The 17,627-nt window shown below is 35.9% G+C and overlaps 2 protein-coding genes across 2 annotated transcripts in view; both read right to left on the bottom strand.

Annotated features, from left to right (window-relative positions):
- Positions 1–2,396, bottom strand: part of LOC107718923 (yae1 domain-containing protein 1-like) — a 4,923-nt gene extending 2,527 nt beyond the window's left edge. The window contains exons 1-3 of the mRNA XM_016526168.1: positions 2,325–2,396; positions 1,560–1,713; positions 1,193–1,314 (exon numbers count right to left, since the gene is read on the bottom strand). Coding sequence (XP_016381654.1) covers positions 1,193–1,314; positions 1,560–1,676 — 239 coding nt within the window. The 5' untranslated portion in view covers positions 1,677–1,713; positions 2,325–2,396. The remainder of the gene's footprint in view (positions 1–1,192; positions 1,315–1,559; positions 1,714–2,324) is intronic.
- Positions 2,397–15,938: 13,542 nt separating this feature from the next.
- The window catches only part of LOC107718921 (POU domain, class 6, transcription factor 2-like), a gene marked incomplete at its 5' end in the record, with an annotated part of 28,735 nt that continues 27,046 nt past the window's right edge, over positions 15,939–17,627 (bottom strand). Inside the window, one exon of the mRNA XM_016526166.1 lies at positions 15,939–16,532. Coding sequence (XP_016381652.1) covers positions 16,028–16,532 — 505 coding nt within the window. The remainder of the gene's footprint in view (positions 16,533–17,627) is intronic.

Raw genomic sequence — 17,627 nt, 5'->3', positions numbered from 1 at the left:
GCGTATTTGGAGTTTCAGCACGAGAGCGCCCTCTGGCCTTTGGATGGAGATTTACTGCTGATCACAGAACCGTGCTTCACTGAAAGATACGCATGACAATCGCAGCTTCTGTCGAATCGCGATCTCGATTCCATTTCGATTTATCGTGCAGCCCTAGCAGGTACAGTGGCAAAAAGGGACATTTTTAGATTTGATTTAAACTGCACGGTCCTTTTTAATATAAGTGAATGTATCATGTCAGTTCTTCTGGAGCTCACACAGGTATCCTAGCAGAGTAAACACAAGTGTAAGCCAGTGCTATTTTAATATTTTGAATAGGTATAATATTTTGAATTCTCTATTTTATATTTCCTTTTTCATTTTAGTTAAATGCTTTAGTTTTTATTTTAATATAATTTATGAATATAATTTTATTTAATTTCAGTTTTAATTCAATTAACAAAAATGCTTTTAATAGCTTGAGTTAACTAAAACTAAAATATTATTTCTAAACTAAACAAGAGTTTATAAATAGTATTCATTACATTTGCATTAGCTTTCATTCATAAATTTTCAATTTTAGCTTAGGTTTTTTGTTTTGTGCTTATGTCAGTTGTACTAGTTTTGTTTTTAAACATTTCTATTTAGCTTCATTTGATTTGATTTTAGTTTTAGTACTTCAATACAGTTAATCCTAACAACACTGCATGACAAGCAATAAGAATTCAAAATGATTATCTTATTTGTGCCATTTTTGTTTAAAACAAATGACACTTCTTTTGACGTTTTGCCGTCTAATGCCATGAAAGCCATTCTTTTTATTACCAGAACGTTCTGAGACTGTTAGTTTATGTTGTATAAAATAACCTACACAGAACAATCCCAGAACGTTAGGAATTGGTTTCCAAACAGTACCAAATAGAAACCATACATTACATACAAACCATCAGTAGAACATTGTGTTTACCAGTACTGTAGTTTAATCATATTATCATAGTATGCATGGAGCAGTCACGTGACTGTCCCTAAACTCTGTACATTACTTGTAAGGCATAATTATGAAGATTATAAGTGTTACACCCACAAAATAATACCTATATAAATGTGGTTAACTATATAAATATAGTGTTCTTATTGTTGGGCGTATTTTGCATGGATTTCTACTAAAAAAGGCCCTAAAATGATGACAGATAAGACAAATGCACCTGCTTACCTCATGGTTCCTTTAAGCTGACCGATGACCGTCATTTTAGTGGTTCCTTCCATGTATCCCACGTTGAAACCAGCCTGTAGTGAGGCTTCTTTCCCTGCATCACTGCCATCTCTGTAACCATCCTGACAGAAAACCACATGGCAGTCGTTTCTAGACTGCGCTGCTTTCACTAGCTATACACCCATGATTGTTTCTTTTGCATGTCGCCGGTGTTTTTTTTAAAAACTCTTACAATGCATGAACGATCTAACACTCATTTAGATGGAAAAACAAAACGAATAAAAAAACGATATCAAAGTATTTCAGTAGAAGCATGTTTATGCATGTGAATGAAAGGTTCAGCATTAATAAATGGCTGTTCACGTACCTTTGCGCGTTTTTCCATGTTGAATTTCCATTCTTTGTTCTGCAGACTAATATCATCCACATCCTCGTCGAACACATCCTCACTAGACCTAGACGCCACTGATTTCACCCACGACATGATGTTTCCAAGCTATGAACCGCGACAGTTAATCTCACTGAGTGTGGAAGTCCGTCCTTCCACAGCATATCGTATGCCTTTTCAATATCAATAAATACCGCAATTACATTTTCTTTATTACTTTGAGCTTTCCTAATTACTGACTCTAGGCATAGTACAGAGTCCATTGTCCCCCTTCCCTTACGAAATCCAGATTGATGTGGTGATATAAGACCATTTTGTTCAATATAATAATCTAATCTATGTGTTACCATCCTTTCCATGGTTTTCCCTAATTGTGACGTTAATGCTATGGGTCTATAGCTAGATGGATCTGACGGGTCTTTGCCAGGTTTAAGTATTGGGATTATAACTGCTTGTTTCCATATTAATGGGAGTTTACCTGCATTCCATATCATATTAAACAGTCTTAATATTATTTCAAGTGTGACATCTTTCATATGGCCTAACATGCAATAGCATATACCGTCTTTCCCTGGTGTGGTTTGTCGCGTGTTTGATATAGCTCTTTCCAACTCAAATAGAGTAAATTGCTGATCCAGATCTCCCCCTGATGTAATGCTTCTCTCTATTATCCCTGGACTTTGAGCAAGTGTCTGGTCTCTATACTCCTTAGCTGTTGACGATAGATTTCCAGAGCTGTGGATCCTGAGTGTGAATTAAACGGAAACGTGTCAGATGAGTAAAAGACGCTCGCTCGGCCTTTAACAGGGTCCATAAAACACACATCCACGTGGTCATGTGACTGACGTCATCAGAATGCACACGAAGCTCTTTTCTTCTTCTAGTTGCTTCTGGGCGTATTTACACATCATATCGCCACCTGCTGGTCTTACATGTTTATTTGCATGTTTATTTAACCTGTGATGTCACGAATCATTTAACTTGATATACAGTATATATAACAATGTCCTAGATAAATTAGATTTAGTAACGCATATTAAAATTTTAATACCTGCAAAATTAGGAATTTGTTTGACTACATTATGCATAGTAGCTACCCAATGAAGACGAGCATGTGCTATAAAATAGGTACGTTTTTTTAAAAGAAAAAAAAAATACACATTTAATTTCAATTAATGTAATATTAGTTAATTATTATCATTATAATAATTATTGTTATTATTACTGCTTTACATACAGTAGTTAGAACATTCTATGTGTCTTTCTTTCAGTTTTGGTGTATTTTCTATTGGCACAACAAAAACCATCTTTCCAGAGTTTGCGAGTTTTGCAAGTTGTCAGAGGAAAATCAATTGAATAATGCTAACTGAAAATAATAAAATAACAGAAGTGGAAATAAACGAGTTCAATATTAATTATAAAATGAAACGTTAATTTTATTTGATATTATTAATATGAAATATTAATAGTGTACATTCAATAAAGTAAAATAAAAATAATGAGCATAGTACAAGTATGTGTACTATAGTGTAAATCACCGCTAGATGCCGCTAGATTCACATTAAACTGTGTCTGGTTTCAACAGACTGATTTGAGTTGATCCTTGTTCTGCGAGGTACGGTCAGTGTGCAGTGAATCGACTGTAAAGAGATATTTATTCAAATATTATTGGTGTAATGTAACATAATTTTTTCTTATAAGCCTTATAAGATCAATACATTAATTAAAGTGTCAACATCAATTAAGAAACATGAATTTATTTCTCAAAAAGTGCCATGTTTAATCTAATTAATTTGATTAGTCTAATTCAATGTATTTTGTTATACTGCTCTATTTAGCATATGTTGTAATGTGAAGAGGGTGAATCCAACTCAACATAACTGTGACCTTTATAATTATGCTAATTAAAACACCTCGTTTATCTTCACTGTTATTTCGGGAAAGGAATCATTTTCAGGTATGCAACGTTTAAAATGAGCTCTACATGAGTCATTTGTCATCCTCAAAGGTGCCTTGCACGATGGTGAATAGTGCTCTTGATCCTGGTTATAAATTATGTCTCATAATGGACCCAATTTTTACAAGCTCGTGTGATGTTCAGACAGTGAAGTGGCGCAGCAGGTGAGAGTTTTATGAGAAGAGAATAATCCTCTATTTGCCCAGTGGGTAGAAATGTATCCATTGAAGGTTCTTTTCCTCACCGTTAGCACTTTGTTCAGTGCTGATATCAGTGTGGAAAATCCAAATTCATCACAGGTGCTGGGAACCCTCAGGAATCCATGGTGAAATTTAATTGAAAAACCAACATACAGTGATTTTACTGCTTAGACTCAATAGAAAAGTTAAAAAGCTAAGCAAGTTTCAGCTTACAGTAGACTTTCATAACTGAAAACTTACATTTCAGCAAAAATCTAAGGTGATACAATTCTGAAATGAGCATATTTCAGGTTTATTTGAATGCATCCATCAATATTTACAGTAAACATACAAAACATACAGTTAAACATTTATAGAATGTACAAGAACAATAACTTCTAAATGGATAAATAAATATTCATTGAAAATATATATTTTTGCCTAACAGTAGACTTTCAGAACTGAAAGTGTACTCATGTACTTGTAAGCATCTAAGGTGTTTCTAGTTGTGTCCTCTTTTGGAAGGCCAAACAAAGTAGTTATGTTTTCACAACGAAACACACAGTGGCCTAGAGTGAGCGGCAGCCGGCGGGCTTGAGAACGGCGCGGCCACGTGCACATTTGGGCGGTGTTATGCAAATCTTCGCACATCGTGACGTAGACATGTGGGGGCGTGTTAGAACGAGCCGTTTTAGGTAGGTGTGGTTGACTCTTAACTTTTATAAAGAATATCTTTATATCTAGATTTGAGACTTTAGTCTTTGCAACTTTACAGATCTTCTTTATGAACCAAGAGCTTGTAACACTCCAAAGAGAAAGTAAAAATTAAAATAGCATCATATGACCCCTTTAAGTACAGTAATTATGAATGTAAAACATGATAGATAGACAGACAGACAGACAGACAGATAGATAGATAGATAGATAGATAGATAGATAGATATACTTTTTTAAATTATATTTATTTATTTAAAAATTATTAATTCAAGTTTTAAAATAAATGTCTTTAAGTGTTGGTACTGCACTTTCTCTCTCTCTCTCTCTCTCTCTCTCTCTCTCTCGCTCTCTCTCTCTATAACTGATATATAAATAACTGACTTTTTAAAATAAATATATAAATATAAACTAAAATAAATAAATAAATAAAATAAATATAACTGAAATAAATATAATTGATTTTATATTAGCTTCTTTCATTTTAACTCTAGTTCCAGCACTTTATACTGCCTTTAAAGCATGTTATCTTAGCGAGTAGCATCTTGTTTTTTCATTTTTTGTACTTAGGTGCTGGAGATACGCTACAAGTGATGACAAACACATTACTCTCATCAATATTGCATTTTCCCTTTCTTTCGTCCGCACCACAGAGACAAAGAAAAGAGGTCCCTGCTTTATTTTAAGATGGGCTATTCTTCATCTTGCGCTTTGTGGGAACACACAGGAGAGACGCAGCCAGTGGACAAATGCATTTCACCTTGCACAGAGTGCATTTGCAGAAGCCGGACAACAATGGCCCAGAGAATACTCCGGAGGGATGCAGCGAAGGCCTGAAAATGGATTCCGAGGGGCCTGCGGATCCGAGGCTTTTTGCCGCCACATCTTCCTCCAGAGCCGCGCTTTCCCCCTCACGCACTCTCCCTTCCTCTCTCGCTCTCCAGGAGAGCAAAACAAGCAGCCGGGGCAATCACCTGACACATTTCCATCCAATTTCCACTGCCGAATGTGTTCATTTTCGGCCCTAATGGCATGTCATTTCAGCGGAGCCTTTGGTCAAGAATTAATCCTGGAATCAAAACAGATTTTCCGGGGAGCAATCTTCCATCAAGTATTGATTTTTTTACACTCACAGAGCCTGTACTCCCTAATTTAACCTGACAGCACACTGCACAATGGACTAGAGAGCACCTTGGCGACTCGCAGAGGGAACTCTCTTGCGTTTTCTCTTTCTCTCTTGCTCCCACTTTTCACCCTCTCACCCCCCACCCCCTTCTTAAGAGCAGCTTTTCAAAAAGTCAGGGAGAAAAGGAGAATTTGGAGGAGAGGTTTAAAAACAAAGGACTTTGCTATAGTCACGTAGAAGGATAATGGGAGATACAGTCACTGTTTTACCTCTAATTATGCTTTCAAGTGCATCACGTCCAAGGCATGTAGGACAGAGAAGGGCTCTAGGAAAAGGAAAAGAGGGAAATTAAAAGAAAGAAGAAAAGGGGGAAAGAGAAAGGAGTGTTTTCCAGGGGCTATCAGGTATCATTATGGGCCTGTTGACATCCAGGACTCTCTGTGCAATGCACCTCTAAGATGTTCTCCTCCTCCTGCAGCCATTTTCTTTCCCTGAGTGGGAAAAAAGGGTTTCATCAGGGCCTGGAGAGGAGGAGAGGGGGGACAGGAGAGTCTGAATGTTCAGGGTGCAGCTGACCACTAATGAGTGGACCCTCCTGAAAGGGCTTCCAAAAACCTCTACCCTCAACCTGTCTCCTGGCAGAGGGTTTCCAGCTCATTTTGGAATTTCTGGGTTTCCAGCACTTATTGTCTCTTGTAGAACAACAAAAAAAGATGAGTTGCCATTGAGAAGTCTTTTAAGTCAAGCCTCTGTCTTAAACAATTAAATATGTATATTTTGTAAATTTTGAAAACAAAGAGATGCATGGGAGATTTACTTAAAGTAGTATTTAAATCAAATGAAAAAGGACTTTCTAATTAAATTATCTTATTGATCTTATTGTGAACAATACATCCATACATCTGTTTTTTTTATATAATATATATAATCAAAATGTAATAACTGTTTTCCAGTGAAACAGCAGATTAACGTTCATAAACCGAAGTAACAAATTGTGGTCTTTGTGTATAGCTAGTTACACATGTAGGAACAGGCTGTGGTCAAACAGGAATATTGTCTTTGACTCTGTGAAAAAGTCCTCTATTTTAGTGATTCCCAAAACCCAGGATATGCAGGGGGTATTCTAAAAAGATTGAGATTTTGCTTTGTTAAACCTATAAAACCCTAAATGAAGAGAGAGTAGGACTGTTAAAATAATTGTTGTAATTATAATAATTATTTAGTTTGTAAGTTAGTACTTATTGTGAAACAGCAGATTAACGTTCATAAACCGAAGTAACAAATTGTGGTCTTTGTGTATAGCTAGTTACACATGTAGGAACAGGCTGTGGTCAAACAGGAATATTGTCTTTGACTCTGTGAAAAAGTCCTCTATTTTAGTGATTCCCAAAACCCAGGATATGCAGGGGGTATTCTAAAAAGATTGAGATTTTGCTTTGTTAAACCTATAAAACACTAAATGAAGAGAGAGTAGGACTGTTAAAAGGTTAAAATAATTGTTGTAATTATAATAATTATTTAGTTCGTAAGTTAGTACTTATTACATATCTATTTTGTTTCATTTTATTAATGTACATTTAATTTTATTTATTTAAAGCTCTTTCTGATTGGTTGTTTGTTTGTAGTGAACAATCATTTTTAGAAATCCAGCGATTGACACTAATTGATGGGCCTGTGAGGGAACATAAAACGGTAATAGATTATTCATTAAGGCACATTTTTGTGATTTTTTAATTTATTTATTTTAGCAGCCATACATAATATAGAATATAAATATGGTATTATATTACATTTATATAATATTATATAATAATTATATTATATTATACATTGTTTGGTAGTAGTTATGCACTATTCTGCATTGCATCCCAGAGCCCATGCAGGTTTGTTGTTAGTCTCACCTCAGAGTTCTTACTGAACACTAAAACGCCGCTTTAGCTGCTAAAGATAAATGGAGCGGAGGGCAATTGGATCTGTTGTCCCAGTCACATCTCCATCAGCATCAGAGGCAGGGGCATTATTTACCCTGCTGATAATGGAGAGGAGAGATGGACAGAGGGAGAGGATTGGGCTGGGAGCCCATCCACTGACACCTCAGACAGGCTGTGAGCATCGGTAATTGCCCCTCCGGAGGCAACAAGGTGTGCTCAAACAGCAGAGATGCCTGAGTGGCTATATATTTGTGTATGCGCCTCGGAGTGTGCGAGGGAGACGCGTTTGAGGGATATGGCGACAGTTCATTTTCCTAGAACATCGTCCCGCCACACGTCCACTGCTGAGGAGATAAGCCAAGAGAGCACCTCGCCGCTGATGGAAAAACAAAAAGGACAATTTAAAATCGCGCAAACACGCGCACATTCACCCACAGCCGAATATTCTCTCTCACTTTCCTTTTCAGAGTGTCTTGACTGATATTGAACAGTAATCCATTTGAGCTGCTGACGTTTCATAATGTTTTCTCCTCTCTTGTCTTCCTTCTCTCTTTCTGTCTCAGGGCAATTTCTGACACTTGGAAGTTGAGCAGAAACGCGTTCCATTGAAGCAAGCAGTAAATATGAGAGGATTCTGCTTTTGAAAAGCAGCGTGAAGTCTAGCGTGAGGATAATTATTGCTTTCACTGCCCTGAACAAATCGATCGAGATACGCTGCATTATCGAGACTTCTGCTTTTAAGAGAAGTTGGTCCACAACCAGGATGCGCTTCTGTTTTTCATAACGGATGAGAAAACATTAAGAAAGCAGAATGAAAACATCGGTGCATTCGTCTACCTCATCTTGTGCTGAAGTTCTTAGAAATCAGCTAGAGAAAATACAGCTCAGTCACAGGTTTGTTTCATAAAATGTTTGGCAAAAACACAATATACAGATATTGTTTGTAGGTATCTGTATTGCATTAGACAGGATTTACGTCCATTCAACTAAGGTTTGTTTAGATGACTGGCTAACTGTACAGCATCTCAGTTATTGTGATGTAAACAAATAAATGGATGTGAAGATCTGAATTAATAATTCAATTTAATATCTTGTTATGTTATTATGTGACTAGAACAGAACTAGAGACATGTGACTAAAAACATGACATGTACTTTCACATGTTCCTGGGACAAAGTTTAGTGGTCATTATAGAAAACGATTTGACCAAAGAATACTGCATCGGACCAATCAGAGACCAGTATTCTATCAAGACTTTCATGGGTGAAGAAGCTCCATTGTACATTGTTAATAGTGCAGTGAAGTACAAGCACACCGCCTGCATAATGGTCATACCAAGCGACTTCCAAGTGGCCAACAAGGAAAATGTGTGCCAAGATTCAACAAAATTCATCAATGTTTATTAAAATTCAGCAAACTTGAACATAACGTTAAATCTGGAAGGGTAAATTTTGAAAGTGAACATTTAATTCCTATTGAGATTACAGCATGTCACCAGTGGAATGTTGTTATTGGAAGGTAAATGACTGCACCAACCTGATAACATAAGAAACTGTAACTATTTTACAAGTTGGTATTTTCGTATTAATTTTTTGTTGATTTGATTCATACAAAAACGCTAGATTAAAAAAAAAAAATAAATAAATTAAGCATGAAGTTTCACCACTGACCCTTCCACTAAACCAAACCTCAGTGGGCCGTAAGTAGATTGAACAAATTGATATGATTTCACCACAAATTGACCAAATTGTAAAATAGTTACGAATTACCACGAAAGTGTTGAATCATGCCTTCCCATGTAGTTTTGATCAAAAAGCAATGCTTTGGTCAGGATGAATCATTGTGGTGAAATAACAGCAAAATACACTAAGGTCCAAAAGCCTGATATTCTATGTGTGATTCAAAATCTAATCTACATCCATAAATAAATTGAAGGCATTTCAGGCTATGAAATTTTGAAATAATATTGAAGAAAATGTTTTTTATTACATTTAATAAAAATATTCAAGACACTTTTTCTTGCTTACATTGATATTTACATGATGCTTTATGGATCATGCTCAAATCATGTTGGTCACGAATTTAATTAAAGCAAAAGGAGTCAAACCAAATACTAAGGCCACACAGCAGCAGAATACGGTTATCAGTCCTGTATTTGAGTCCTTAATACTGTTACGTTCACACACAGTACGGTTATATACAGGCGTGACAACCGCATTCTGTAACCGAACTCACAACCGTAAATTTTCAGGACTCCATTCTCGGAAAACACACTGTGTGAACGGAGCAGGACTGGACAACTAGGACTACATTCACACTGTCAGTTTTTGGGATTGACAACCGCATTTACTTACAGGTGTGAGTCACGAAATGTCACGTTCACACAGCAACATACAGTAGCTTCTCGGATACTGTCTGTATGAACATGCAATGGGAGTCAAGCCCATATTCCTTACCAATTACCATTGCGCCATTGACCAAAGTAATACCAAAGATGGTGACGTCCATAAAACTGAAAGTCTTATCAATTTCTGACACAATGAGTCCAATAAAGGAAAAGTTCATCCATCAAATCTTCATTAACTGACAGCAGCTTTTATATTTGGGTGGAGAGTAGAGCATTTGAGTCGCGTGCAGAACACAAAACTGACAGTAGAGACTGGATCTAAAACTTTCAGATGACACACAGCTCATTTCTCCGTCACTGGAAGTTACTGAAACCACACATGAAAACACGCAACACACGGTAGACACGCGTTTATGCAGCAGAGCGGCTCTCTCTTGCACTGTATGATGTGACAGCGTTATGGTAACCAGAGGTGTAAAGTATTTGAGTAAAAGTAATTAATTACTGTACTTGAGTATATATTTTGGATACTCTGTAGTTTTACAGAGTATCAAAGATATTAGCAACTTTTAATCTCTACTTCACTACATTTTTGAATAAGCGTCTGTACTCCACTACATTTGTAATGAGTGTGCAATTACACATTACATTTTGCATGGCACCTAGCTTTTTCTGCAGCAGTTTATTTCTGCTACAAAAGAAGTAATATTGCCAACTACAGGGCACTGAAAGTTCTATATCGTGTGCTTTTTGCCTTTACTCACTCAAACTTGTCAACAAGGCTACTTTACGTGAATGCAGGTAGTTGTGAATCACAGGTGTTTGATGAGGACATGACTGCAGCTGGCAATGACTTAATTTTACTTAACATTATTTTACTTATCCGTTAACCTGAAGAGACCTTTTTGAAAAATTTTTTTTTTTTTTTTTAGTTTGGTCTTAGAAAATAAACGTGATTGCTCTCCTCATAAATCAACTCTTTCTTGTTTTTCACTGGCATGTCTCTCTGACTAGTGTACCTTGAGCCTATATTTAGTATAAGTAAAATAAAGTATAACTCCCGTTGCATGTTCATACAGACAGTATTCGAGAAGCTACTGTAAGTTGCTGTGTGAATGTGACATTTTAAGACTCAGAACTGTAAGTAAATGCGGTTGTCAATCCCAAAAGCTGACAGTGTGAAAGTAGCCTATAACATTATAAAATTCATGCTAATTTTTCAATTTGTTATGCTGATACAGTGTTTGCGATTTAAAAATGTCATTATAAATGCAAAATATAGCCTAGTGGTTTTATACTTTCAGACTCCACTGTACATCTCCTATTCTTCCTCTCATTGCTCAAGTCCCATGCACCCAAAAGCAACTAGAAAACTGGCTTATTTGGCAGAAAGAAAAAAAAATCCCCTGTAATTGCTTAAAAAATGGAGCTGTTGTACTCTCTCCGTGTCTTCCCACTTGGCAACGTTTTTGAAAAGCGTCAGCCTGAACGCCGAAGACACTGGTTGCAAAAATAGCACATCTCTGCACGTTCATTACAGAGCTAATGGAAAATATGATGAAATGGAAGACAAAACAAAAGAATATCAAAATAGCACAACTTTTAGCCTACAACTGAAAAATACATCTGCTACTTCTGAAACAAAGAGCAGGATGGGACGAAAGGACAGAACAAACATCTTCAACATCAGTTCTCAGCCTAATGTTAATAATTTATGTTGTGTGTGCTTCTTTATGATTAATATTTATTTATTTACCGCTCTTCAATTTACCAGCCAGTCATGCTTTCAAAGGCTTCATGGACAAGAGAAGCCGTCACAAACTTCAGAGTTTACTTTCAAAAGCCTTTCAGCAGAGAATGTGCTTTCTCGCTTAGAGACGGCTCATTATTGTTATCTGTTGCAGGAAAGAAATGAAACATTGATGCGAAATAACCCTGGCATAGATTCTTCTCTATTGATCCTATGGAAATCTAAATGAATGGCTGCTGACCCTGGAAGCCCGTGGGCCATCGGTTTGCTTTAAGGTGTGAATTCAGCATTGAAAGCTTGTTCGGCTATAAGGAGAAAAGCGTTTCTGTGTGACTCTTCACTTTATATCAGCGATTACATGGAAGGACGGCACATTACAGAGGACAGAATGAAAGATGACTATTTTTCAGAGGAACAGACGAATCAGTGTGAAATAAAGTGGGCTTAACATGGTTAAAATAGCTGGACAACATGTCTTTTAAAGTCTAAATGGGATTGTTTTGCAGAATGAATGTTCACTCTTGTGAATCCACCACTCTGTTACGTGAAAACAGTTTATGAGGCATCATTTGAACTATGTGCAAGCAATTTAAAGTTTTACCATCACTACACAGCTATTATTCACCATCATCATCATATAGTTTTTCAGCTTTTGTTGTTTTATAGTTGTTATATAACGTTTCTAGCCTTTGTTGTTTTATCGTTGAAGCTGAAAAACCTGCACTAGAGATGTGCATGACTTAGTAGCGTAGGGGTGAAGATTTCTGAAAATGATCCAATCCGATGCTATCTGATAAAGATTAGGCAGGATGAATGCTGATCTTTATTAATGGAAGAAGTGAAAGATTATTAAGCTCAAGTGTCCAGTTCTCCAACTTATGAAAGCGACCACTGAATTTAAATAATTCAGCTGACCCGAATCAATTATTCCTCTAAACCCTCATAATGCACTCAAAATGCCTATACAATTTTTGCATTCCAGAATAATTTGGACACGAAGAATCTGGGTTTTATAAAACAGTCTTAAATTAATATTTTTTCAACTAAAACCATATCGTATGTAATCAGCAAATTAATAAGTGAATGTGAAAAATTTTAAAGTTAGTTATCACGTTATTACAATGTTATTACTGTACTTACCCTTTTTGATTAATTAAAAAAATATATCAATTCTTTGACATTTAAAATCACACATGAACAACACAAAAAACTGATGCAAAATTAATATATATATTTTTCAATATTGATAAGAAATCTTATTTGAATACACACAATACAGTTCAATGTAGCTAATGTCCTGATAAATAAATGATAAACTTATTAATAAGGCATTTGCATAACTACTGTAACTTGACGTATTGTAGTTTTGTCTATTGATTACTCAAATTACAGATTCATTACTATTGCCAAAGAAATGCATCATTTTGAACAGATCCAAATAGAATGTCACATGTTGTTGTCTAGTATTTATAGTAGTTTATAGTAGAACACAGCTTAATATTAAATATCATTAGTAGTATTCACTTGCTTGGTAGGCCTATAATTTTTATCTTTCTTTAGATCTTTAAGTCTGGTATACTTATATTAAAATGTAAGTTATTTAAATGTGAATTAAGTGATGCTTGTTTCTTCCCCTGTTCTTTGTAAAATATTCTTTAGAAAAAGAAATGCAGCCATTGTGTTTCATGTCAAACAATTGTTTATTATTAATTATTATGGTACAAATTAATGTGACAGACTTGAAGCTGTTAAGAAATACACAAAGTGCAGCTTAACTGACCGAACAGATATTGCTCTATATAATACATACAGTTTTCAGTCTATAAAATTTAAAGCATCCTTAGCAGGTTAAACAGCTTTGGTTTCAAGGTCTTGAGAGTAATAACATTTATTGCTCGACTGTGTGTGTGTGTGTGTGTGTGTGTGTGTGTTCATGTGTGTATGTTTACCAGTGTGTGTTCTTCAATAAATCTCGAAAGGTTTTCCATCATCTTTCAAAAACAATTGAGTTGAACCGCAAAGTTTTCTTTCTTCCCCATTTATATGAGGCAATTCCAGGCAATTAAACTCAAAAATGTATCTTACATAGCGAAAGGAGATAACCAAATAAACAATGCAGAAACTAAACAATAAAAGAAGAAAGTCATGTAACAATGTCTGTTCTATACACGTGACCCTGGAAAGCACATCATAAAGAAAAGCATGTGAGAATCAATCTATGATGGTCATAAAAACTACTTACAAACATATACACAAGTCCTTTATGTTTTGTCGTGAACCTTTGCACAAAGGTACCATGTTATGACATTGCTCACTACTTAGCAGGACAGTGCTGAGGTAATTTTAATGATATACTCCATTTAATCAATTTTCTTCAATTCAGTTACATATTTCAAGATTGTCAGCGACATTTAGCCATTTTTCTGTACAATGTGCATATAACTATTGAGCTTTGGTCCAGCATTGAAAAGACGAGCAAAGGCAGAACTTAGATTCTCGTCTCTTGGTTTTAATTTTTGGTTACAGCTTTATTTCATAAGCCTGTATACCTTAAGACGTCCTGTCTCTGCAACCACACACAAATACCATGCTTCTGAATTGATGAAAATGAATGCGCTGGGGGAATGTCATCTTATACAATATGAGTTAAAGTAATTAGACAGGTCTTTGAATGTGAGTCAAGACATTAGTTACGTAGCTGTCAGAAGCCAGACAATTTTTCTGTAACTATAATCATAGCAAATGTCCACTGTAATGAACTACATTTGCATAAATGCCCCAAAAGATTTTCTTTGTTCTTGCCATTTCTGTTCATTGCTGATAAGATAGATACAGACTGAATTAAATATCAAATTCATGATGCAAATCAGTAAAATCATAGGATTGTTTCATAGGAAGGAATATCAACAGGATCGTCACTGCTATCATGAGTACTTTTTAGATATTTTTGCCTGTTGATAAGTATTTCAATGCCATACAGCTAATTCCAAAACATTAATGTGGCAGAAAAAGACTTAATTTATTTGTAAACTGAGACTTTTTACTGTCTTAGTTGTCTTTTAGTATGAAGTGAATATTCATGTCCACAGCAAAATACTTTTAATATTAACATTATCATTGAACTGTAGGCTATTTTAACATCAGCATTAAATCTGTTGTCTTGCTTTCTGGATATCAGTCGACCACTGTTTTTAATTTCATTTGGAATGCTTGTTATACAGTATAAGAATTATACAAAAAATAAAAATAAAAAGAGACTAGAAAACAACTACTGTACTGATTACTGTAAATCTACCTGTAAGATGGGCTGAAGGTTTGTACGATGGTGCAGTATTTGGACAATGGATTCTTTTTATATATACTGAGGTGTATATTCAGTCAAATGCTTTGCTTCAATCAAATATGTCCAAAATGAGCATGTTCCAGTCATTTTCATCTGAGAGATTTTGACTGACACAAGCAAAAAAAAAAAAAAAAAAACCCTTAAGCACCAAAATGAAAAAGACACAGACAAAAGATAAATTGCATAACTCAAGTGAAATCTTTAAAATTCATCTAATTTACTTGAAATCTGTTTATGTATGTATGTATGTATAGTTAAGTGTGACAAGTAAAATAAAATAGTAACCCTTTGCTTTTAAAAATAAAAAACATCCGATCACATGAAAAGAATAAAATGGTTCAGGCCAAGGTATGACACAATGTCCTTGTTCTTTGGCTAGGAGGCTTTGGCAACACCATAAAATAGCTTTAATCACAGCTGCAACGTATATGTGGATATCTGTGGCATGTTCACTGAGAATCTCTTTGCAAAATATTCCTCCCAAATGCACTCTTTCATGCCTTAATGTTTATGAACAGAGTGAGATGACACAGTTGACGATGGACTTACAGACAGCAGAAACGTGACAATTTTGAAATTAACTTCTCAAAGATTTTTTTTTTTTTTTGAACTTATGATTTAAGTTTGGTGACAATTTACCAGAAATATTTACATAAAAACCCAAGTGATAAAATAAGACAAATATCAAATGTCACACCCATCTACCCCATCACACAAATCTTTTCTTTCTTTTTTGTTTTACCATTTTTTTTCCCCAGTAAAAATGTAAAACACATTTACAATTAAAAAAAACCTCAGGTATCAGATGCAACAAACTTTGGTAAGTAGTTTCTTCACCATCCTTGATTTTAATATGATCCTTGTTCTTAATTACTCACAAACTTATGAATCAGTACTATAATTCTCATACAACTCTCTTTTTTTCTGAACTTGTTTGGTTTTTGCTTTTGTGATGATAACACTGACAATATTTCTTTTTGTCTTTGTCGACAGTTCATCCATTCGATGGTGCATTGGATAGTAATCGTCCAGGTCTTTAAGTCCACAACATCAGAAGTTTCGCCATAGGTGCGCGTTCGCCTCATGCTGTTCGTGTCAAGCTAAGGGTGTTCCTCCATATTATCAACCAGAGGGTCCATTGGTGCGACCGGCCCGAGCTCGGGCTGTTTCAGCCTCTTTATAGTGTTTTTCAAAGCTTGCCTCTTATTGCAGAACCAGACGCGCACCACCTCGCGATCATAGTTCAGTTTCTCTGCGATTTCCGTCATCCCCTGACCGGAGGGGTGAGTATTCTTCTCGAAGTGGCTGTTGAGGATTTCCAGGGCCTGCGGCGTGAAAGAGGTCCGGCGTTTGCGCTTTTTGGAGGGCTCGCTGCCGATAAACTCGGTCAGGTTCTGCATACCGGAGCGATGGCGGGCTTCCGCCTCGGCCATCCAGCGCTCCAGCACGGGCTTAATCTTCTGGGCGCTTTTTGGGGTGATGTCCAACTTCTCGAACCTGGCAGGATATAAAAGGCCAGGGTTCAGTTTGCCTGTCAGACTGCTAGCTATAGTGTTCTCTTGGGCTTCCTGTGGTAGGAAAAAGTGGCTTCTCAGGATGGTGTGTCTGGGGGAGAATTAAAAGAGAACAAGCTTACTCAAGTGCCCAGACCGGTTGAGGGGTTTCCTATCTGACCCAGTTGCCCAGAAGAAGGGGTCTCTTGGTCTAGGCCACCAATGGGACAGAGAGTTTTGTGGCCTCTACCCCGTGGCTTCAGCTGTTGCGTGCTAAGAAACTAATTAATCTATGCCCAAAGACCTAGTTTGTCCACTCCAGTACATCATGTTCCTTCATGTGTTGCTTTTATTGACTCTCTGTACCAATGATGCACTGAACCAAGAGGACGCTTCCACAGGCAGGTCCAAAAACAAACAAGCACCTGACTGATATCATAAAGAATGAATTCATTTATTGGCCTTGCATTTGTCTTGACTAGTGCTTCTGTACAATCAAATCCACAGATAGCATCACATACGATTAGGAATTCTCTCTTCTGCAAGATATTTTAATACATATTGTCAAATAAATAACACAAGCATGCAATAAAACATTTAAAGCATTATTAATTCACAAATGGCTTAAATTATTCACTCACATTTTACTCAAGCACATTTTAATACACTTCTCCAACTTTTCCGTCTTCCTCTAGCCACCCTGATGCTCATTTAATGTTTAATGCTAATACATTTTCACCTTCACTTTTGAATATGTCTGCAAGTTTTTGGGGTCTCCAGGGAGGTAAATCAGACTAATATTTACGTCTTACTTCGCTAATGCTGTAGAAACTTTGCTTTCTGTTCAAAAACAATAATGGAAAAATTTGTCATGGTAACTAGTTTTACACTTCTTTAAACTAAGCACACAAAAAAATACAGCTAAATTTCACATAGTAGCCACCGGAGCTGCAAGAAATATATTCCTGGTAATAGTTTAGTTCACTATGTGGCTTTTTATTTGGGTTTTCACTGAATTATGGGAATTGTTTTGAATTGTGAGTGGATAGATATATAAGATTTTGTCTTTAAAAGGTTGTCTAAAGCAGTAGTTTGATAAACAGGTGGGTCACAACCCAAAAATGGCTAAAAGCAAAGAACAAAATAAACTGTGCCAAATCTAAATTTAAAAAAGGGAGGCAAATATATATATATATATATATATATA

The sequence above is a fragment of the Sinocyclocheilus rhinocerous genome, unplaced genomic scaffold, assembly GCF_001515625.1.
Source record: "Sinocyclocheilus rhinocerous isolate Xijiao unplaced genomic scaffold, SAMN03320098_v1.1 scaffold6053, whole genome shotgun sequence".
Taxonomy (NCBI): domain Eukaryota; kingdom Metazoa; phylum Chordata; class Actinopteri; order Cypriniformes; family Cyprinidae; genus Sinocyclocheilus; species Sinocyclocheilus rhinocerous.
This window is presented reverse-complemented; position numbering and strand designations above follow the sequence as displayed.